The sequence below is a fragment of the Leucopleurus acutus genome (genome assembly GCF_964270905.1).
Source record: "Leucopleurus acutus genome assembly, chromosome: 19".
Classification (NCBI taxonomy): Eukaryota; Metazoa; Chordata; class Mammalia; order Artiodactyla; family Delphinidae; genus Leucopleurus; species Leucopleurus acutus.
Window position 1 is genome coordinate 49,137,716 of NC_139161.1, and position 22,816 is coordinate 49,160,531.

The 22,816-nt window shown below is 56.4% G+C and overlaps 1 protein-coding gene across 2 annotated transcripts; it reads right to left on the reverse strand.

The window, feature by feature from the left end:
* Positions 1 to 18,457, reverse strand: CAMKK1 (calcium/calmodulin dependent protein kinase kinase 1; the record flags this gene model as incomplete). 2 transcript variants are annotated; one of them, XM_082861559.1, is made up of 15 exons in its annotated part: positions 18,083 to 18,457; positions 17,136 to 17,183; positions 16,319 to 16,372; positions 15,719 to 15,770; positions 15,333 to 15,466; positions 14,852 to 14,888; positions 13,988 to 14,009; positions 12,652 to 12,740; positions 9,312 to 9,511; positions 7,417 to 7,470; positions 6,711 to 6,784; positions 4,715 to 4,802; positions 4,367 to 4,495; positions 2,206 to 2,309; positions 1 to 73 (listed from the first exon to the last, which is right to left on the reverse strand). In XM_082861559.1, the coding sequence occupies exons 1-15, from the start codon at positions 18,440 to 18,442 to the stop codon at positions 1 to 3; spliced, it is 1,518 nt and encodes a 505-aa protein (XP_082717685.1). In that variant the 5' UTR covers positions 18,443 to 18,457. The 2 variants fall into 2 exon arrangements, with proteins under 2 accessions (XP_082717685.1, XP_082717686.1); XM_082861560.1 differs by having other exon boundaries at positions 1 to 103.
* Positions 18,458 to 22,816: the final 4,359 nt, after the last annotated feature.

Here is a 22,816-nt window from a genome sequence, read left to right on the forward strand (position 1 = left end):
TCAGGACGCAGCCTCATCTTCTTGGACGCCGGGGAGCTCCGGGCTTTTGCCTCCTTCACCACACCTATCCTTCCTGTTCAGGGGACACCAGAGGCAGAGGGACCTCAGGGGTCAGAACATTGCATGCACGAGGACACTCACACACACTCACAGGCATTTATATCCATACCTCTCAAATCCCCCCTCACCTCCTTTCTAAGCTCGTCTCAGTCTCACTCTCCTGCATTGTGGTCCCTTGCTGGTTTCCTCACCCCAGTCTCAGCCCACAACCCTCCGTGGCTCCCTACTGCCTGGAGACCAAGTCTAGATTTCCCAGCCAGGCTTCCGGAGCCTCTCCAGATCTGACCTTCCTGAGCTGACTTCCCTGCACCCTCAAGGACCAGCCGGGTCACAGGCCTTCTAGGTTGGCCTAGATCAGCCCCCATGGTCCTGGGTCGAAGGGCTTTGGTTTTGCATTTTCGTTTCTTTGTTCACAGGACAGATTCTACCTATCGGTCTCAGGATTCTGTCACATATTCAGTAGATTCCTGTATCTGCTTTTTTCCCCTAAGACCTTTTTTTTTAAAACATGATCAATGAGTGGATTTTGATACCTTTAAAAAGGATCAATCTCATTTAAATCTACTGTAGAGTTTCAACAATTATCCCGAAGCATAAAAAACAGAGACAATCAAGGACAAATGTTGGGACTCTGACGAGGTAAAACCTGCTTTTCAAAATTAAACTTGAGTCACAGAACTATAGAATGTTACAGCTGGGAAGTGTTAAGCCCAATCCCTTCACAGTCCAGATGAAGGAACTGACCTGTCTCCCCATTAACATGTCCACGAAAGGACGATTGCCTCGCTCAGGTGTACTCTTCATGCCCAGCCCTGTGCCCTGCGTGGATGCGTCCCTGGCCTGTGACTGGCCCGAACCACCACTAGGGGGCGCCTAGTCACAAACACTGAGCTGGAGACCAGACGTCCAGGTTTGCGCCTCATGGTCCTAGTTCTGCCTGTTGTCCCCGGCATAGTTAGTAATAGCTTCCTCTTTCGCTCTCAAGAGTGGCTCCATTTGGACGCAGAATATGTGGTCCCCTACACTATGCCCAATTCCAGCATCGCAGCCTGCAGATCTAAAAGAGCCCAGGGAACCCCTTCCCTAGGACTGGCCACCTCACAGAAGAGACAGGGAACAGGAAGTAAGCTTTGGACAGTCGAGGCCTCTCCCAGGCCCCAGAGCTCACCCCACTGAGGCCAGGGAGTCTGTCAAGAGGAGGGCAAGAGGTTGGTACGTGGACCTCCCTGGGTGCAAGCAACCTCTGGCAGGGAGCAGACACCAGCTTGTCCACTATGATGGGACCCCGTACGTCTGAAGAGGGTGGTCTCACACAGACGAAACCCACATCTGGGCCCCCGGACAGCACAAGTGAAACTGCTCCTTCCCCAGAGGCCGACGTACCTGGACGGCAGCCGCCGCTCACCTCCCAGGGGAGCACATCTCCTCCGCAGAGCGGGCTGGCTGGCACAGCCCCTCTGTCCCGCAGCTCCCTTCGCAGGCTAGAGGAAGGCGACCCAAGTCCCAGGACCACATTCTGGCCCAGGACCCCCTTACTGTTTTCTCTCTGCAGGTCTGTGCACAAACTCCAGCAGGCCTTGTCAGCATCCCAGACTTTTATTTCAGTGGAAGGAGGCGGAAACGCTGAGGGCAAGGCTCACGGAGGTCTGGGGAACTGCTTTTCTGCCCTCCCCCAGGAGGTGGCGACTGTACCTGCCGGGCTCTGAGGCGGGAGCCGGCAGCCCTGGGGGTTCCTCTTCCCTGGCCCAGCATCGTCGTCACCAGTCTGCCTGTCCTTACTCGCTGAACAAGCATTTACGAAGTGCTGACTGGGTGCACGGCCTTGGCAATGGCCGGATGTATAGCACAGGCCACTCAGGAAGGCAGCTGACCCACCCCGCCCCCGGACCAGGAAGAGTCAGCAGAAGTGTCCCTCCCTCCACACACAAACCAACCTTCTACAAAGAGGTCTGCCTGTAAACCTCGACTAGGCTGCCGTGGGCTGAGAACAGAGGTGCAGACAGGGCCCTGCTCTGAGGCCTGGCCGACTCCCCAGGCTCCGGGCTCAGCCTGCACAGCCTGGTGACGCTGAGAGTGAGGGGAGGGGTGCCAGTCCTCACCCCACCGCAGGGAGCACCCTGCAGGCCTCAGCCCACCAGTACTTACGACAATAAGCTTCCCGGGGCAGACATGGATCGCTCTTCCCTCCGCGCCTGGGGCTCAAACGGGTTCCCAAAGGAACGCTTTCTCAGCATGGACTTAACCAGGATCTGGGGAAGACACATCAGCGTGAGGAACACAGGCCCCCGGGTTCCCAGACGCACTGGCAGCCTCCACCCTGACTCCCGGACGGGGAGGCTGCTGGGTGGGCCCTGCTGAAGCTCCCTTTCTTTGGGCAGAGCAAGGAAGCGCATCCCAAGCAGAAGAAATGGCAAGAGCACGGAGGGGAGCTGGTTGAGGGTGAATTCTGGGAATGGCGAGGAGCCCGGTGCATCTGGTGCGTGGCGGGCACAGAGGCCAGGAGCAGACCAGGAAGGGTCTGGAATGCGAGGCTGAGGGCACGGGGAGTGCAATTAGGAAATGCCTTCTGGCTACACAGGAAGGATGGAGTCGAGAAGAGGCTGTCCCAGGGGCCAGAGAGGAGCTGAGCAGTGGCCTGGGGGGATGCCAGGAGGGGACAGGCTGCTGTGCCCTAGCTCTCTGACTGTCCCTCCTCCCGCTACAAGGACAGCTCCATCCTCCTGCCCACACGCACGCAAATTCTCACACACCAGCATAGCATCGGGGCGCCTTTACTTCTTCCCTCCTTCCTTCTTCCTTCCAACAGAAAGTATTTATTGAGCACCTACATATGCCAGACACTATTCGAGGCACAGGGACCACAACGAGACAAAAATTCTTGCCCTATAGAGTTTATATTCTAGTTGCAGGGACAGGCAATAAATAAGACAGATCAGTAGAATGTATGTTAGTTAGTGGTAAGGGCTCAGGAGGAAAAAATAAAACAAGGAAGGGGGATAAGGTATGACAAAGAGGAGGTTGGAATTTTCAATAAGGGGCTGGGAAGGTTCACTCACTTCTCACTGAGAAGGTGACTGTGGAGTGAAGACCTGGAGGGATGAGGAAGCGGCCCTGTGGACATCTGGGCCAGAGGACCCCAGGCGGAGGGAAGGGATTTCAAAGGCACTGGGGCGGCAGCTTCCGTGGCATGTGGTTGGAGTGAATGCAGGGAGGAGAGGAGGTGGGCAGGGGAAATGGGGGCAGGCAGGCCGTGCAGGGTCTGCCAGGCAGTCAGGTGTGTGGCTCTTACTCTGAGCAACACGGAGGCCTGAGTGAGCAGGGTCTGAGCTGAGAAGGGACATGACCGGGTCCCTGGACCACCCTGGCTGCTGAGTTGAGTGTTAACTGTAGTGGGGGCAAGGGTGGAGGAAGGGCAGGGGGACAACCTGGGAGGCGAGTCCAGTGGTTTAGAAAAGAGAGTATGGTGGTTAAGACCAGGGAAGTGGCAGTAGGGACCCTATGGGAGCTGACAATTCCAGGGACCCCATACAGCCCTGGAGCTCTGTAGAGCACAGGATTTTAGCCCGCTGGCCCTACTGGACCCAGTAGGGAGGCATGAAGTGCACAGGCCAGACCCCATGCCAGGCACGGGCCCCAGCTCGCTCTCCCGGCCTTGTGCTCACCCCGACTCACTGTGAAACCTCAGCGCAGGGCAAGCCATGGCTCTCAGTGTCCCCCCACAAAAAAAACCAGATGGCCATGAGGGGCTACGTTAATAACTCCCAACTGTTAACGTGGGAGCTGTCCAGAGGAGGATGCGAAAAGCTGAAACATGAGAGGAAAGCGGAGGGAGCACACGGGCAGTGTCTGCCTGACACGCGGGGGCCCCGGGACCATGTCTCCAAATCAAAGGCATGCTAGGCCTTTTCCCTCTCACGTCCTTGGCACCTAGTCCAGTGCCTGGAAGATAGCAGAAGCTCAATAAACGTTAGGAAGGAAGAAAGGGAGGGAGGGAAGGAGGGAGGAAGGAAGGAAGGAAATGCTTCTCCGGTCGTGGTGAATGTGGACACTCAGTGAGGGCAGTATATTTAAACCATGCGCTCTCCTCACCACACCTCCTGGTCTCCCCACCACGAGGCTGAATAATGTGACCTTGTTCCTGTGGGCCTCTAGCGGAACAGTGGCCTCAAGGGCCCAGCATCGGGGCTGGCCAACCAGGAAGCCCTCTGCCCCCCACAGGGCCCAGCACAGAGCTAGTCTCAGGTGGCAGCCACGCCCACCCCCCAGGCCCTCCCAGGAGTCGGTGCCTCCCCCCCCATCCTCTTACCACTGTGGTCCAGCTGGGGATGAGCCTGACTGAGTTCTTCACCTCCTCCTCCGTCACCTCTACCACGGTGCAATGCTCCTCCTCCGAGGGAAGGGGCTCCTCCCCATTCTTGGTCACCCAGGGATGCGACTGCAGAGCAGAGGGCAGGGAGGGTCAGGGCCACAGGCGACAGACATCGGCAAGCGAGGGACCCAGGCATCCCACCAGCAGTCGCCTTGAGGGTCCAAAGCCCAAAACCCCAAACCCCAACCCAATACACAGATGTCCCCAGTGTAAGGCTCCCCAGAAGGGGAAACTGAGGCCTGTTTTCTGTGGCCCAGCCCAGCCCAGCACCTCTGGTTTCCCAACCTTGATGTCTGGCACCCCAATTCTTGTTTCAGGGTTCTTGTCTAGCATCTTCAGGATTAAGTCCTTGAGCTCTTCGCTGACCTTTGGCCTAAAGAAGGGGAAGGAAGGAGACGAGGGAGAGACAGCTGATGGTCCTTTGCTTCCCACCTCTGCATTCCACCCTGCTCCAGGCTTCCCTGATCAGTGCACGCCAGGGCAGAGACACCGCCGACCCCCCTTCTCAGAGAGCGGGAGGGACACCCCCAAAGGCACCAGGGTGGAAGGAGAGATCTCCAGAACAAGCGTATGGATATCCTTCTCCCCTGAGTACGAAGTAAAGCATTCTCCCTCAGGGGGCAGAGGTCACAGACATAAACGGGGTCCCATGGGTGCTGGACACCCCCTGGGAGGCAGAGGTGGCAAGGATAATGCGAGAAGAGTCATTTTATGGGACCTCCAAGAGGCCTTCGCCCCCACTCACTATCTTATCTTCTCCTCCGCCTGGGAGGCGGCCAGGGAAGATACCATTTGACAGAGGAGGAAACCGAGGCTCACCGCCACCCAGAAGAGGGAGGGCAGGGGTGAGACTCAGGGGGAGGAGAGCAGGACTCAGCCCTGCATCAGCTTCGACTGTCTCTGCTTAAACTTCAGGCTTTGTTGCTACTTAAATTCTTGGGAGAAGGAACCTACTCTCAGGGCTATGACCTTGGCTCCCTCTGCTGTCCTAGATACTTAATCCCTTTTCAAATTCCTGGGCTGGGGAGAAGGATATACCGCGGGGGGTTGGAGGTGGGGGGGTGGGAAGGCTGGGAGACAAGCAGTCACGGGAAAGGGGAGGAAGCCACTGCCGTAGGGATGGCGGCAGGGAGCGGGGAGCTGGCGGCAGGTGAACAGGTGGGGGGACCCAGGGGTCCTTGAATGCCCGGGCCAGGGCGTGCCTCTTCCTGTGGGCTTTGGGAAGGAAGCCTTGGAAAAACTTTCAGCAGGCGGCGTGGTGAGATCTGTCGCGCTTCATCAGGGTCACTCTGGCCTGACTGCAGTAGCTGGACAAGGCAGAGGCCTGAACTAGGCAGGGGGTGCCGTTGGCAACGGAACCGAGAGAAATGTAAGAGGTGGACTGAGGGCTTCCCTGGTGGCGCAGTGGTTGAGAGTCCGCCTGCCGATGCAGGGGACGCGGGTTCGTGCCCCGGTCCGGGAAGATCCCACATGCCGTGGAGCGGCTGGGCCCGTGAGCCATAGCCGCTGAGCCTGCGCATCCGGAGCCTGTGCTCCGCAACGGGAGAGGCCACAACAGTGAGAGGCCCGCGTACCACCAAAAAAAAAAAAAAAAGAGGTGGACTGAGCACGGCTTGGGGCCAAACAGGAAGTTGGTGCGAGGGGCAGGGACCCCGAGGACAACTCCCAGGGTGGTTTCTGACCTGGGCACTCTGTGCAGATGGTAAAAGGGCCCTGAAAAGTGAGGCGCTAGGGGACTCAGGCTGGCTGCCATGGTAGCTGACATCATAATTGGGAGAACCGTGGATGGGTGGGGAGGCCTCTCCAAACAGTCCTTCTGGGCTCAGAGACCTCAGTCACAAAGGAAGGGGCAAGGGGGAGGGAGTGACTTCAAATCCCAGACCCACTGAGCCTCCACTTTTCCATCTGTGAAACGGGGTAGTGCACTGGCATCGTGAAGCCCCCCCACCCCGTGTGGAGAAGGTGGAGGTTCCCCGCGGGTGCAGGGTCTGCATGGGGTTGATGTCACTGACCTCCTGGAGGCCTTCAGTGAAGAAGCAGGATGAATGTGTGACCTGGGGTCATCCCTGCCCCACTCCCAGCCTCAGAGTTCCCATCTGTTCAATGAGATGCAACCCAGATGTCTGAGACCCCGCTCATATGTCCCTCCATTTGCTCCCAGGGAGCAGCACCCCAACCTCCAGATCTGCAGGCTGGGGTGGGGCCCGGAAAGGACAAAAGCTCTGCTAAAACCCAGACACGCCTCCCTGGGGGTGGGCGGGGCCCGTGGTGGACAACTCACTCCTCCGGGAACACGATGGCCTCATTCTTGATCTTGCGGTGCAGGGCCAGGATGAAATCATCGATGAAAGGGCACTGCGGTGGGGAGAGACAAAGGATGCGGTGCCCAGCACCTCAGCTCGCTGGGGGCAGCTCCGGGCTCCTCGTGAGCTGGGGGGGACCTCGTCTAACTTGTGCAGGTCCTAGCCCACAGGAGATGCTCAACAAATGTGGACTGAACGAATGAGTGCATGACAACCACTCGCAGCAAGGCCTGCACTGCCAGGGCCTGAAGTTTGGGAGCATGTTCCCTGAGATTCCCCCCTGTGCCTCAGCACGGTCCCTGGAGTGGGAGCGCGTGCAGACGGGGATCTCGGCACATCAAGGTTGGGTGTCCGGCCTGACCCAGAGCAGAGGTCAAGGACAATTTGTTGAATGAATGAATGAGTGAGTGAATATGTGAATGAATGAATGGCACCATCTACACCTCCCTTGGGATGTCTGCTGTCCCAGGACTCCTGCACATGAATCCATCCCCCCAAGGGGACAAGAGGAGAACAGAAAAGTCCCTTTTCCTTCCGTCTTCTCTGAGCTGGGTGGGCTCTTTCAAAAGTCACTTTACTTAAGGACACAAAGGCAGGGCCTGCATCTGTCATGCATCCTGACCCATGGTGCCCAGCCCATGGTGCCAGGGCTGCCCCACCTCTGCCAGCCCACCCAGCACTCACCTTCCCGTAGACAAAGCAGTACAGCGTGATCCCTGTGGCCCACACGTCCAAGGCCTAGAAAGAAACAGCTCATATCAGTCCCCCAAAAGGAACTGACACCCCTTGGTCACCCAGCTTCAGTGGGCCATGGGAGAGGGCAAGTGGGGAACCTCCTTCTTCAGTCATGTATTCACTCAACAAACACTCCCAGGCCCCTGTTCCATGCTGGACCCTGTGCTGAGCACTGCGGACACAGGGACAGCCAGACCAGGGCCCTTGCTGTCAAGGGTTTCCAAGTCTCCTTGGAATGGGCCCAAACCAGACATGTTTCCAACTCAACAGGTACAAAACCCCCTTTATCTACAGGGTCGCATTTGCTGTACGCACGACACAGATGCACCCCAGAAACGACAGTATATGTTGAACTTGTACTCGCTAAACCAGCTCTGGCTTCGAGAAGTCATCCCTCTTCCTGATGATCCACTGGAAAAGCCACCATCCACCTTCTTTCTGACACCAGAACAGCCCCTGGCCCTCAGCTACCTCCACAGCCCCTTGGGGCTTCCCTGCACCCTTGAATGTGCCCTCTCTCTACAAGGTCCTCCTCTGGAACCCCACCTCCTCTCCTGGTATCCACTTTCTCTCTTATGTGAATGATTCTCAAATCTCTGCCTACGTATTCCTGCCACAGATGCCTCATCTGAATCCGATCAGGGAACACCAGACAAATGCAAACTGACATCATTCTACAAAATAACAGGCCTGTTCTCTTCAAAAATGTCAAGGTCAAGCCACTTTTCCAGATTAAAGGACCCCAAAGAGATGTGACAAGTGAATGCAGTGACTGACCCTGAATCAGATCCCGGACCAGAAAAAGAAAAGGCATTAAAGGACTGTATGGGGACAACCCATGAAATCTGAACAAGGTCGATTAGATAACAGTCTTTTATCGATGATAAATGTCCTAACTTTGATAACTGTACTGAGGTTATGTAAGAGAATGTCCTTGTTCTCAGAAAATACCTCCAGAAGCATTTAGTGATAAAGGGGCATAATGTCTCCAACTTCTATAAATATATGGAGAGACAGTGAAAAGGTAAATGGGACAAAATGTCAATAATTGGTGAATCTGAATAAAAGATATAGGGGAGTTTTTTGTATTATTCTTGCAATTTTTCTGTAAATTTGGAATTATATCAAAATTAAAAGTTAAAAAAAATCTCTGTCTACAGCCGTCTCCCGAGCTCCACACTCACACACGTGTCCAAGTGCCTCTCGACCATTTCCTCCATGGCAGAACCACAGTGGGGCAGCCAGTACTTCACAGGGTAGAGCAGTATGTGCCGGGGGACACACAGAACCACAGTCCCTGCTCAGAAACCTTTGCCACTGCCTCTGTCACTTAGGACAAAGCCCAGACCCTTAGGACTTCCAGACCCTTTAAACTCTGTCCAAGCCCCGCTGTGCCCCTCAGTTCCCTTGTATGTTCTCTGGGCTCAAATTCTCCCCATTCTTCAAGGCCTAGTTCAAAGGCTGGCATATCCAAGAAGTCAGGGGAAGCTCTGATGTCCCCCCAGACACGAGCTCTCCTGCCCTTGCACCATGACCAGAAGGGCAGGGAGCTGGGCCATCCAGGCTCCGTGTGTTCCACAGCCCAGCCCAGAACTCAGCACAGAGCAGCTGGCGGGAAGTATCTGCAGGGAAGACTTGGGGCCGTTTTGCTGGAGGACGAGAGGAGGCCCAAGTTCGGCGAGTTTGTCGGACTCCAGAAGGAGGCAAACATGACGGAGGGGACCATGTTCGGTCCCTCCTGAGACATGAGGACCCTGGCACCCTCAGGTTGGAAATGGGACCCCGTGGCACGTACCCCCACCCCTCCACCTGAACCCCAACCCAGCCCGGGTCCTGGGAGCCACCTTCCCACTGAAGCTCTGGCCGGACTCAGAGATGGCCTCGGGGGCCATGAACGCTGGGGTCCCGGCCGTGCTGGACAGCCGAGCGTCGTTCCCCTCAAACTGGTTGCTGACGCCGAAGTCGGCGATCTTCACGTGCCCGTCGTCCCCCAGGAGCAGGTTGGATGGCTTGATGTCCCTGTGGATGATCTTCTGGTAGTGCACTGCAGAGAGAGGCAGCTCGAGCGCTGGCCTGGGGCCCTGCCGCCCAGACCCCCCCACCTGCTCTTGCCTGGCCGTGGAGGCTGCCTCAGACTCCAGGAGAGAAGGAGCGGGGACTTCCTGTCCCCTGCACACATTCATCTCTTGAGGATCTAGGGCCCCCTGCTCAGCTATGCAGTGAAGACACTAACCTAGGCTGTTAGTAACAGAGCCGGGACTGGACTCTTAGGAATCTTTGGACCCCAAGACCAGTGCTCTCTCCATGGCAATCAAGGCATCTGCCACTGAGGGTGGACGTCAGAGGAAACTGGGGGAAGGGGTCCTCCGTAGGCCATCCCTGGCCCTCCCATGTGAGTGTTGTCTACAGGCTTGAAGCCCATCAAAATCTTTCCCCAGTTCCATCCCCCGCACCCAGCCTGTCACAGCTGTCCCTGTTCCTCGGACTGAGGGTGGGATTGTGGCGTATCCTGCAGAGGTATCACCTCAGCCCTAGGGACTCTGGGCTGATGAGGTTTTGGAGAGGGAGGGCACCCCAGGCCTTGGGACTGCCGGGAAGAGACGGGCAGCTCAGGCTGAGATGACCAGCAATGTCCCAGCAGAGAAAAGGCACTGACCTCATCCCACAGCCATCCACTTATGGGCTCCCTGCTCAACAAATACGTTCCCCTGGACCAACAGACCCCAGGGTGTTGGAGAGGAGGGAATGGAATGGGAAGGAGGGAAGGGGAGGGGGAAGGAGAAGGAGAGGAAGGCTGGGGGCAGAGGGAGTGAACATCATATATTAATAACAACAGGACCCATGGCCCCATAGCGACTGCCTCCTATGTGCCAGGTACACACAAAGCATTTGACACACACCCATCAGAACACAGACGCTCAGGAGGCTGTGTATTGGACCATGGAAAGTGGGCTCAGATTCTTATCACAAACCCTGGCATCGCCCTTGAACTCCCAGCTCTTTATCCACATGGATATCCCACAGACATCTCAACATACACCTCAGTATTTGTCAATCACATATTTAATTGAGAACTTGACTTCTCTTGTCTGCAACCCCCGCCCCGCCTAAACACACACACACACAGCACCACCAAACAAACAGAACAGAAAAGCTCTGCTCCTCTTCTAGTCTTTCCCATTTAGTTAATGGCCATATTATCAGCTGCTCAGGCCAAAAGCCTCAACTCCTCTCTCCTTCAGACCCCACATCCAATGCATCAGCAAGTTCTATGGACTGGACCTCTGAGATATATTCTAGATGCGACTGCTTCTCCTACCTGCGTGGCTTCACTTGCCCCGTCTGTAAGAATCAGGCCTGAGCCTCCCCGACCACAGGGCCTTCCCCGGGCAGCCTCAGCTCTCCCTTCTGGGGGCCAGAGTCAGAAGGCGGGTCTTCAGCACCGGGTGCCACCATTTGTCTGCCTGTCCAGTCCCTGCTGCTGACCAGTTCACTCCAGAAAGCCCTTCATCATGGTTAGCTGGGTCCTGATGAGGCTTTACCCAAGAGCCAGATGGGATTAGCTTGTTTTTTTCTGTTTTTTTTTTTTTTTTTTTTTTTTGCAAGGAGAGAGGATGGGAGACAACAGGCCCGGGACAAGAAGTGGGCGGAAGCCAAGTTGGTACAGGGTTGTGTCTGCTGCCGACCACACCAGGGTGAAGTGCCCCCCTTCTCACACCTCTAGGCCCTTGTTAGGGACTTTCTGCAAAGCCCTTCCCTCTCTGTGCCTCAGTTTCCCCATAGGTACAAAGACATCATTAAAATGAAGGCACTGGAGTGGCTCAGATGAGATAAAGACATTCACTGCAGGTCAAACCTCAGCTGGTCCTCACCTGTTCCCCTAGGGAGAGAATATGCTTCTGATAAACCAAGCTGAGATTTCAGAGGGATGGCCTGTGCCCCACTCCCCAAACCAGGCCAGAACCCTAGGTGCCTGCGGGCCCTCTTCTCCCCATGACCAGTTAGTCACCCACTGCTGCGCACCTCACCTCGTTCACATTTGCTCCCCGCTGCCGCTGCCCTAATCCAGGCCTCACCATCTGTCAGTTGGGCTGTAGAACCAGCCTCCTCCCTGACCAGCTGGTGGCCTCTTGTCCTCCATCCAGCCACCATACGCTGCCAGACAGAGCTTTCCAAGACACAAATCCTGTCACTCCCCTCCCCCGCTCAAAGCCCTCAGGGGCTCACAAGGCTGACAGGATAAAGTCATGAAAGTCCTCTATGGAGGCATTCCCAGCCCTCGCAGTGCAGCCTGGACAGTGTTTACAGCATCATCTTTCCCTATTCCTGGCTCCCAGGTTGGACTTAACCAAATTGAACTTCTCCCCAGTCTCAAATAGTACTCCCCTCCGTGCCGCTGTCATGCAGTTCTCTCCGCCTGGTGTACTCCCTCCCACCATGCCTCAAACTAGCCAACGAACTCCTACTCATCTTTCAGGACCCTACTCATAAGTGGCCTCCTCCAGGAAGCCACCCCTGGTCCCTTAGTGCTCGGACAGCCCCTGTGCCTCCCCAGTCTTGGCAGGCACTGCTTAGGTTCCCGTCCCTCCCACTAGGCTGCGAGATCCTTGAGATCACTTCTGGGTCTTTGGCATCTACACGCCCCCAGCTGGCACTTAGTAGGTACTCGTAAATGGATAAATGAATGAATAAATGAGTTCCACAGATAGAGGCTAAACGAACATTCTCCCTTCTGAGCTCTCATCACCTTAGGGCCCCTCACAGTAAACGCACTCTGCTACCACCCACTGGCCCCATACCAGGACAGACTCCTCCTCGAGCCGCTGGACATAAATTCCTTCCCACAGCTCTTGAGGCCCAGTGGAGAGGCTAAGCTTGGCTAAGAATTCAGCGGAGGTGAGATACACGCTGAACGTCCGAGGCGCTGGCCGACGCGGTGACGACCGGGCGCCGAGAAGGACCCGGCGCATGCCCAGTGAGGTCTGCCGCCACCCTACCTGTTCAGGAAGTTTCGGCCCCGCCCACAGGCCCATTTCCCCACCCCCAACTAAAGATGATTGGTAGATCAGCACTGACTGACAGGAACTGCTCAGAGTCTGCTCAGCCTGGGCTCCGTCTCCTCTTGTGTCCCCTCCACTCCCCCCGGGTCTCCAGCCTCAGGGGGGCAGGCAGCCCCTTACTCACAGTACTCAAGACCCAGGATGATGTCCCTCAGGTAGAGACGAGCTTGCTCCTCGGGGAAGGGCTTGTCGCAGGGCACTTCCATGACCGGCCTATGGGGGGGGCGGGGAGGAGGGATGTTTCGCCGGAATCAGGATGAGTAAAGGCAGATGTCAGGTGGAGGCGAACAGGGACTGGGCCGTACAGACCCCTCAGGACCTTTTGGGAGCCCTCTATGCTCGAACGTGTCCCTAAAACCCCAGATAGTAGCTTCTTCTCCCATATAATGAAAATTTGAAAACACGCATAGACGCAAATATCCCTTTTCAATCACTACAATTTCAAATTAGCTTTATCTTAATTTCTGATTGGCTTGGTATTCCTTCTTCTAAGTACTTAATTATCTATAATCAAACAGTTGTGAAGATGCCATTTACAGCAGTGTTTTCAAACTGTAGGTCCAGGACCAAGAAGTTCATGAAATCAATTTAGTGGATGCCTACTGCTTTTTTTTTTTTTTTTTCCTAATGAAGTAGAATATATCAGAGTATATCACATGTAATACACTGTTTTATAAAACTTTGGTTTCAATTACAGATATGGATGGCAATGTAAAACTTGTATTTTTTACTTTGAATGGAGGTCAAAAATGCTGAAAGCCCCTGAGTCTTAAAAGGACATCACTCCCTGCCCCTTCCCCAAATTGGTCTTTAGGTAGCCTCCCAGGCAGAGAGACAAGTCACAGCCTGTATTCAGGCCTTGGCAGTGAGGGCCCCCAGTCCACCCAGCCCCGTGCCCTTTACTGCATGTCTGCTGTTCTTCACATACCCTGAGAAGGTCAGACAAGGCAAACATGAGTTACAACCCTAGATTTCATCAGTGACTTGCTGTGTGACTTTGGGCAAGCCACTTACCCTCTCTGAACCTCAGCTTCCCTTCTTGTAAATGGGAGTGAATGGCATCCCAGCCACCCAACTCACAAACTTGTAAAACTGAAAGAACTCTTTGTGATTTGAATACAGATGAGAGTTGAGTTCCATCTCTATACTTTGGCTGGAGAAATATTCCTTTCTTCTCTCTCTTCTCCATCAAAATCTTCTTTCCAGTTCTTCAAGTCCTGGCTCAAAACCCACCCCCTCTTCCTGAGGCCTCCCTGGCTATTCCAGTCTCACTGACCCCACCGGCCTTCAAAGAATCATCCTCTTGGTCTCTCGTTCTGCCCCCACTCCCCAACCCAGACCACAGCTCCCTAAGGACAGAGGCTGGACCTCTTTTTTTTGCTAGAGTAGCTGACCCCAGGACTAGGGATACAGGGAAGGAAAGGAAGACTTGACCTGCCTGATCGGGATGGGGAACTCACCCCTTTCTCAGGAGGTCAAACACTGAAAGAAAAGAGAAGAAAAGAAGAGTAGGTAAGGTGCAGCCAGGCTGAAAAAACAGCCGATGCCAAGGTTCCTCCCTGTTCTGGAGGGTGGGAGAGGGGGCAGGCATCCAGGCATACTTGAGGGAGGGATAGGACAGGGGTCCCAGGGTATCAGAGGAAGTAAATGAGCGTGGGTCGACTATGGACCTGCCTCACTAGATTCCCAGGTGCCGAGTGAGGACCATCAACATGGACCCCTTTTATAGGGGGGAAATTGAACCTCAGAGAAGGGGCAGGAATTTTCCTACAGGTCATAGCAGATAGGCAGGTAGGAGAGGGAGTGGAGGCTAAAGACTTGGCCTCTGATTCCTAAGCCAGTGTTCCTTCTGGCCATTCCCTGAGAGCTGCTAAGCCCAGCCCTGAATCGAGCACCAAGGCCTTAAGTAATAACAACAGCATACTATTACTAATAATAGCTAATGTGTCTTGTATATAATCAACACTATGAGGTAGATACCATTATTATCCCCATTTTACAGGTGAGGAAACTGAGGCACAGAGTTATCAGATAGGGTCTGGGAACCCACATCACATAGCCTACTTCCTGTATCTATCTGATCCACCATCTCTCCAATCAGTGGAGTGGGGGGACTTGGGAATATTTGTTGAATCTAACTGGATATTCTGAGCCTGGCTCAGCAGGGCTGGGCAAGAGAATCTGGGCCTTGAGAACATGTGTTTCCTCCCTGCCCCCAGGAGGTCAGTGCGTTGCACACAGCCCATCTAAACGTCAAGTGTGTCTCCGGGGAGCACTCAGACCCACCGGGGTAAGCTGCTTTGGGGATGAGCTGGGTCACTCACCCAAATAGAGATTGTCCTCAGCTGGGTCATCCAGGACCTGGTGAGAGGGAGCACACATGAGGGTGAGTCTTGGGGAGTTATGGGGTGGGCATCCCAGGCTGTCTCATCCTCACCAGCCCTAGGACCCCTAGTATGCTCCACAGCCACCCTGGACGATGCAGCAGGAACTCTGCAGGCACCAGGCGGATGAGGCCTCAGAAATCGCTGGCCCCGACCTGGGTTCACCACATGGCACCCAGCCCCTCTTCCCCTCCTGCCATGATGGGGGCTCACTTCTTGCCTCTGGGGCAGCTCGTCCCCCTCCATGAGAACTTGAGAACATCCCAGACCAGCCTGAGCTGACCCCAGAAGCCTCCCGGCAGTCCCCACCCCAATTCTGGCCCTGCCCTTGGCATATGTCCCTCAGCGGGATCGCTGGGTCCGTGCCAAGTGCCCCCTGCACCAGAGGCTACTCCACAGGCCTCACTGGCTCACCACCTACCTCGATCAGCTTGACCACATTCACATGGTCCAGCTTCTTCAGGATGGCGATCTCCTGGTACACCCGCTCCAGGGGCAGCAGCTGCTTGGCTGGTCCTGCCTGGGCAGCCTGGGACCCTCTAGGGGGAGGGCGACCTGTGACCAGGAAGGGGAGTCCAGCCAGTTGCAGAAGGCTGGGCCTCACCACGGCCCTGCGACCAGCCTCAAGCAAGAATCTTGCAAGACCATGGCCTTGGCCTCAAACCCCCAAGCACAGTCCCACCACCAGGCCTTTGCTCATTTTCTCCCTGTCTACCCCCAGTCCTAACAAAAACTAGCCTCCGAGGTCTCCTCCTCCTCTGCCCCCAGGCCAGGAGCTCCCAAGCCCAGGAACAGACAGATACGTACGGGGAAAGCCATACTGCTTCAGTAACTTCTTCTTGGAAAGAACTTTCATTGCCTGAGGAGGGAGGGGCAGACATGTCACTTGTGTGAAGCCACCAGGGGTTAGAACAGGCTGGTTACATGTGGACTGAGGTCCAGAAAGGCACATGAGCATCTGTCACTGGCACTGAGGATATGGACTGGCTGCAGTTATGCTGGGTTAGGAGGGAGCCATATCTGAACCTAGGCTCACCCCTCTTCCCCCCAACAAGCCTTTCTAGAGCTCTCCCCTTAGAGGCATCCAGCCACTGTTTGCATATCCCCAGGGTCAAGAAGCTCATTCCCGAGAATTCCCTGGTGGTCCAGTGGTTAAGAATCTGCCTTCCGATGCAGGGGACGTGGGTTCGATCCCTGGTCAGAGAACTAAGATCCCACATGCCGCGGGGCAATGAAGCCCACGCGCCACAACTAAAAAGCCTGCATGCAGCAACTAGAGGGAGCTCACTCTGTTCATAGGCAGCCTTGTCCTCTGTCTTAGCACAGCCTCTGCCCACCCTCCCAGCCTCCTAGGGCCCAGCTTGGAGGGGCCCTAGACTCACATAGTGAGTCTATCCCCGGACTCACATAGTGCCTGTCTTCACTTTCGTTGTAGGCCAGCCTCACCACGCCGTAGGCACCCTGCAGATAGGCACAGGTCAGCCCCCGCTGGACAGGACAGCCTCCCCCAGGACTAGCCCAGGAGAAGGGGAGCCTGAACAGCTCCAGCCCCCTCCCCCCGCTTCCCATCTCCACCCCTGCCACCAGTGGGCATAAATTTCAGGCGGGCAGGGAGAGGGCTCCTATGCCCTGGTCACTGCCCCTGCCGGGCTCAACACAGCTCTATGCCTTCCCCAGTCCCTTCCATCAAAAACTCTGGGGAGGGGACTTCCCTGGTGGCGCAGTGCTTAAGAATCCGCCTGCCAATGCAGGGGACACAGGTTCGAGCGCTGGTCTGGGAAGATCCCACGTGCCATGGAGCAACTAAGCCCGTGCGCCACAACTACTTAGCCTGTGCTCTAGAGCCCGTGTTCCACATTAAGAGAAACCACCGCAATGAGAAGCCCGTGCACCACGACGAAGAGTAGCCCCCGCTCACCGCAACTAGAGAAAGCCCGCGCACAGCAACGAAGACCCAACACAGCCAAAAACAAATAAATAAATAAATTTATATTAAAAAAAAACCTCTGGGGAGTCAGGAATCAGGAGTCATCGCCCACCCCCCACCCCAGGTGTTTCCTATAGAGGACAAAACTTTCCTTACTTCCAGGCTAGGACCTTCTTGGCCCAGCCTCACATTCCCAGAGGAGGAGAGGGGATTTTGCCAAGCAGAGGATCTGGACAGGCTGCCTCCGCAAATCCCCCAGACAAGTTCCCACTGCTCCTGGCCTGCCCCCAGGCCTACCTTGCCAATCTCACTCTGCAGCTTGTACTGGTTCAGCTGCACACAGTCCTGGTGGGGGAAAGAGAGAGGACATCAGGTAAAGCTTGATCCAGAAGCAGCACTGCTCCCACTCCAGGAGCACGTCCAGGGCCCCATCCTGGCCCCAGGCCCCTTGCTCCCAGACCCTGGGTCTCACCAACCTTTCAAGCTTACATAGGCAAGTGAGGTAGTGCCAATGCCAAAAGTGAAGCCAAAAGTGACAAGACTTGGAGAATGTTTGAAAACATGAATGGTGAAGCATGCCTATGCTTTGCTCCCTAGGAAGTGGTGGAAAAATGCACTGATTCCTACCTGGATGCTGGGGGCTGGGAGACCCTGATGGGAGAAACCTATGAGCGAGTATTTCCAGAAGCAGCTGAATGAGGAGACTGCATGGACAAGAAAGATGAGGAGAGCCTTGGGGACAGGAGACCAGAGCCCTGGCTCAGGCGTGAAACGCTCAGCTTCTGAAGCCTGGAGATTGCTCAGTACTTGGGTTCCCTTTCAGATCTAAGTGGCAAGGACGGAGCCCAGAGGCTGGAAGCCTGCTGGCAGCTCCTGAGTCAGAGCAGACTCTAAGAGGCAGGATTAGAGGTGGAAGGTTCAAGCTGGGGAAGACTTGGGGGACAGGAGGACGCACTGTCTATCTTCAAATCTCTAAGAGGACTTCTTGGGGGAATAAGGGAGGGACCTATTTCCTAGGCCTGGACTGGGGGTGGGAATGGTGAGACTTACAGGAGGCAGCAACTGGCTCAGATGAAGCTCCCCTGGGTGGGAAGAGACCATGTGGTGAGGTAGTGAGCTCCTCAGCTCTGGGGGTATGCAAACCAAAGGCTAGACAGCTGTGTGGCAGGGATAGGAACAGCAAAGGGTCTTCACTGAGGACTACTGAAAAGCTCGTGGGCACCCCCTAGCTCTGCCCCACCAACCTCTGCGTCCGAGATGGCCACATGGTGGGACTCGATGGTGGGCCTGCGCCATGCCCGTGGGGAGATGTGGCTGGCAGGCCCTGTGGCGTAAGGTGCAGCCTGGGCCTCCAGGCAGCTCCCCGCTGGCCGCTCCTGCAGGGAGAACTTCCTAGCCGAGAGGCTGGGCCGGGCAGTGGGGCATCTTGAAGTACCGCCGGGGATCACGGAGGCAGCTCTGGCCCGTGGTGAAGGGTCCACACAGTTCCTGGTGGGCTCTGGGCTGCCATCCGTCTCCTCCAAGTGGGCCACATCCATGGCTGCCACTCGCTCCACCAACTCTGCCCGAGGGTCCTGGCAGCAGACCGCCGGGCCCCCGTCCATTGCCACAGTCAGCGGGTTCCTCTGTGCAGCCTTATTGGGAACCTGAGAAAAGAGGGCAGAGAAGCCTTCAATCCCGGCCACAGAGCAAGGAGGTCAGATTTCCAGGCCCTTCTCCCATCGTAGCCACAAACTGTGAGTCCCACCTCCGTGTCTTTACCTGGCCTGTTCCCTCTGCCTGGGTTGCCAGCATCCAAACTCAAGTCTCCCTACTAACTAAAGGAATTCCAGGAACTCATCTGGCTCTGCTGCACACCAGCCCTCTAGACCTCAGTGTCCGCATCTGTGAAACAGGCACAGTCACATCAGCCTTCCTGGCTTCACAGGGAAGCAGGGAGAATCTGATACTCTGGAGTCAGGACAGACAGACATGGGCAGAACACTGGAGGCCCAGCAGTACTGGGAGAAACAGAGCCCCAGGTCAGCTCAGGCCCCCATCCAGCAGACAGCGCAGTGACTCAGCCCCACCCCCTGACAACAGAGCATTCCAATGCTGCTGCTGTGGCCGCCTGGAAGCTGATCCAGGCCCCCCTCCACCCCTCACTGCCTCCAGGAAGACTTCCCTGGGTCTCCAGCCTCTCCCACCCATCTCACTTCCTCCAGGAGGACTTCCCTGGGTCTCCAGCCTCTCCCACCCATCTCACTTCCTCCAGGAGACCCTCCAGGGCCACAGGGCAAGTTTCCCATTCCTCTCTTCCCTGCCCTAGCAGAGCCGGCAACCCAGGACAGGGTCCATTAGAGGAGGAGGCTGCTACTTTGGTGACTGTGAAGAGAGACTTCACTGCACTTATTTCTCCTGGTTTTTCCTTCCAGTTTATTCATGTGGCTAAAATGTTCCCCACATCTGTTCAGGCTGAGATGCTCCCCCTGGCCTGGCCTTATATCCACACTGGCCCTATTGCAGTCTGAGCCTCCAGGCCAAGGACTAACTCCAGCTTGAACCCCGAACCAACCTCCAACCCCCAGCCCCAGACCTCACACTCAACTACAGCTCTGGGCTGAACCCTGACCCAGGGCTGAACCCTGATACTCAGGCTGGGACTCCATTTCTGCCCCAGGCTGAGCACTGGCCCCACCCCACTCGATGCCCCTCCCCTTTCCTGGACCAGACTCAGCATCTTCTCAGGAAAAGGAAGTAAATGGACTCCTGACCCTCTGCCCTTCCTGTTTGGCGGTAACTTGTGCTGTCACCACACAACAATTTTGAGAACGTGGTCTCCGTTACACCCCTTATTCCCCCATCACCTTGCTTTGACAGATGTCAAGGAGGCGGGGTTCACTGGAGTCCACTGGCCACAGAGGAGCCTGGGCTGGGTTCCAGTCCTGCCGGCCAACCTGCTGTGGGCCCTGGGCAGCTCCTTCCTGACTCTGAGCCTCAGTCTCCCCATCTGTACCACAGATGCAGGACCTTCCCAGATTCCTAAGGCCACAGCAAAACTTGGAGATGGATTGTGGGTAAGGGTGGGGTCCAGACCCCCTGTGCCTGGCACACAGTGTATTGTATGAGTAGAAGCCTGGTGGAGCTGATGTTGGCATGCAGAAAGGAAGGGAGAAGGGAATTTAGACTGGCAACAGGAAAAGACATGGACACTGGACCCAAAGGAGTGAGGGGAGTGGGGGTTGGTGAGGCTAGAGCATCAGGGAGGCCTCCCTGGAGAAGGTGAGAGTGGCAAGTAGGAGTAGAACATTGGGGAGGACTCTCTGAAGTAGGTGAGGAAGGGAGTAGGGCTGGAGCATCATGGAGGCCTCCTTGGAGGAGGTGGAATGGAATTAGAACATCAGGGAGGCTTTGGGAACCAGATGGTTGCAGGAAGGAAGAAGCCAAGGCTAAAGGGAGCCCTACAAGCCTGGCCCACCCTGCAGGTGGCTCACCCTGCCGCCCCTCCCCCTCACTCTGTAGGCCCTTTTTCTCCCACCAGAATATAAACTCCACAGGTTAGGGCTCTTGTCTGCCTCGTCTCCATAAGATTACTGGTGTCAGCAGCAGTGCCTGGCACAGAGAAACAGTAAATATTTTTTGAATGAACGAGTAGTTGCCATAGTGATCATTACAGTCCTGGCCCCATTAGACAGATGGAAAAGCAGAGAGGGGGAAGGAGACCGCAGGGAGCCTAAGGCAAGCCCATGGCAGGGAACAAATGGCAGTGTGCGGACCTCCTGTCCTCTTGTCCACAGCAGTAACCGAGGGGACTGAGAGTCACCACAGGCAGAGGCCACAGGCTGCCCTAGCCCATCAAGTTTGCATAGGATTTCCCTGAGGCTGTTACCCCAGCCACAGGCCATCCTCCTTCAACTCTCTTTCCCTCTTTTCTCAGATTGGGAAAGTAGGGCCCAGCAAGGGGCAGGGATGGGTCTGAGGTCACACAGCAGGTCAGGGCAGAGCCTTCCTGCTCCAGTTTGGGGCCCTGTTACCTGGTTGAGGACCCAGGCTCTGAAGCCAGGCTGCCAGGCTACGCTCCTTCCTGGCCATGTGCCCATGGGCAGGTGACTGCACTCCGTGCCTGGGTTTTCCCCATCTGCAGAATGAGGTTAACAGCAGTATCACCCGCCCGCGGGGCTGTGAAAAGGAGTGAACACCCTTCCCGGGCTCAGAACCAGGCCTGCCACTGACGAAGCCCCGTAAAACGGAGTTGTGCTGCCGTTGTTGTGATTGCCTGGGACACGTGGTGGCCCAGATGGATGTGCGCGGGCGGCACAAGGCAGCTGTGAGGGCTGACGTCAGGCCCTCCGCCCTCCCTCCCGCCTGGATCAAATTCAGGTGACTAAGCACGTCTGTGCAGGAGGCGCCCTGGGGAGGCCCCAGGTTCCTGCCTCGTGTCCAGGAGACAGGGCCGTGTGTCCGCGTGAGAGAGTACGTGTAAGCAGGGCTGTAGGCTCGGGGTGACAGTGTGTGTGTGTGTGGGGCCGGGGGCAGTGGAACGCACACAGGAGGGCATCTGCACGGAAACAAGACTCTATGGGTGTGGTCTATACTTGTGGATAAGTGTGTTCATGTGCGTTGTGTGCCTTTAGGTCTTTGCGTATGTGTGTCCCAGAATGGGGGGCCACAGCAATGTGATCCCACAGCATCAAGTTTGAACTTCCCACATGGTCAACAGTCTACCAGCCTGGGGCTGCCTGCTGGGCTGGGCTGTGTGTCTTGGGCAGGACCCACCCCTCTCTGGAGGCTCACCCAGGGGGTCTCTCAAGGCCCTCTCTAAGCTGAGGCCTCCGTGCACACTACCTATAAACTGACTCAGCAGGTGGCTAGGAGCCACATGGGCAAATAGAAGGGCAGACAGGCTGGCACCCAGGCCCAGGACAGAGCAAGGACTCCTATGGGCGTGGGGAGCCTCCCAGGGACCAGCCTGGTCCTGCAGCCGAGAATGGCCAGGCTCAGGCCCTCGCTCACTGAAAAACGCTACCGAGTCTGTCCTCCCAGCCTGTGGCTGTGCTGTCTGGACGGGTCACTGAACTCCTCGGGGCCTCAGCTTGCTCATCTGTGAACTGCACAGAGAGCCACCATCATGCCGCCTCCCAGGGCTACGGGAGGAAATGGATGAGACTGTGAACGTTGAAGAGGATGGTGCCTGAGCGACGTGGAGCTGGGATGAGCCTGCGGCACGGCCACGGAGAGCGAGCCCTGATGTGCGTGCCAAGCGCAGCCCCATATCTGCCCCCCGCTCCCAGGTGGCCTGGCACGCTACCCCCTCAGGCTTCTCCTCCCAGGCTACGTCCCTCATGCACAGGTGTCTGGCTATTCCCAAGGGATGCAGACCCTGGCTCCAGACCCTGCTTGGCCAGGCCTCCCCCTCAGGATGTGCCTCATCACCTGGGTCCCTCGGAGGAGGCCCAGCGCAGGACAGAGCAGGGGCATCCTGCTCTCATCCATGCTGGTTCAAGCAGCCTCTCCTGGGATGACTTCAGGTACCAGTCAGGCCTCACCCTGAGTTCTGCTGGGAACCTCAGGGCAAGGTTGAGCAGGGGTCCCGCTATCATCTAGGCAAGACAAGCTGTGGCCCTGGCTGGCAGAGGGCAGGCCAGAAGGGAAAGCTGTAAGGAGGTGGTCCAGTCACCCGGGCCAGACACAGAAAGTGGCCTTGACATCACTGGGCTGCCTCACAGGAGCCATGTTTATGCTCCTGACAAGTGTCTGGATGGCCCTGGCAACGGTGGCCTCTGTGGCTCCCGCCCCCGCCCAGGATGACTCAGTCCCCTCGAGGGAGGCCCAGGCGTCTGTCATGCTCGAGGACGCGCCCCCGCCCCCCCCATTCCCAGGGAGGCCCCAGGCGCCGAGATGGGCTCTGTGCCTGATTCCGCACAGCAGCCCTCAGCACATCCTGAGCGCCCTTGGCTGAGAGTCTCCAGGCCTCCCCCCTCCCTCTGCCCCCGCATCCT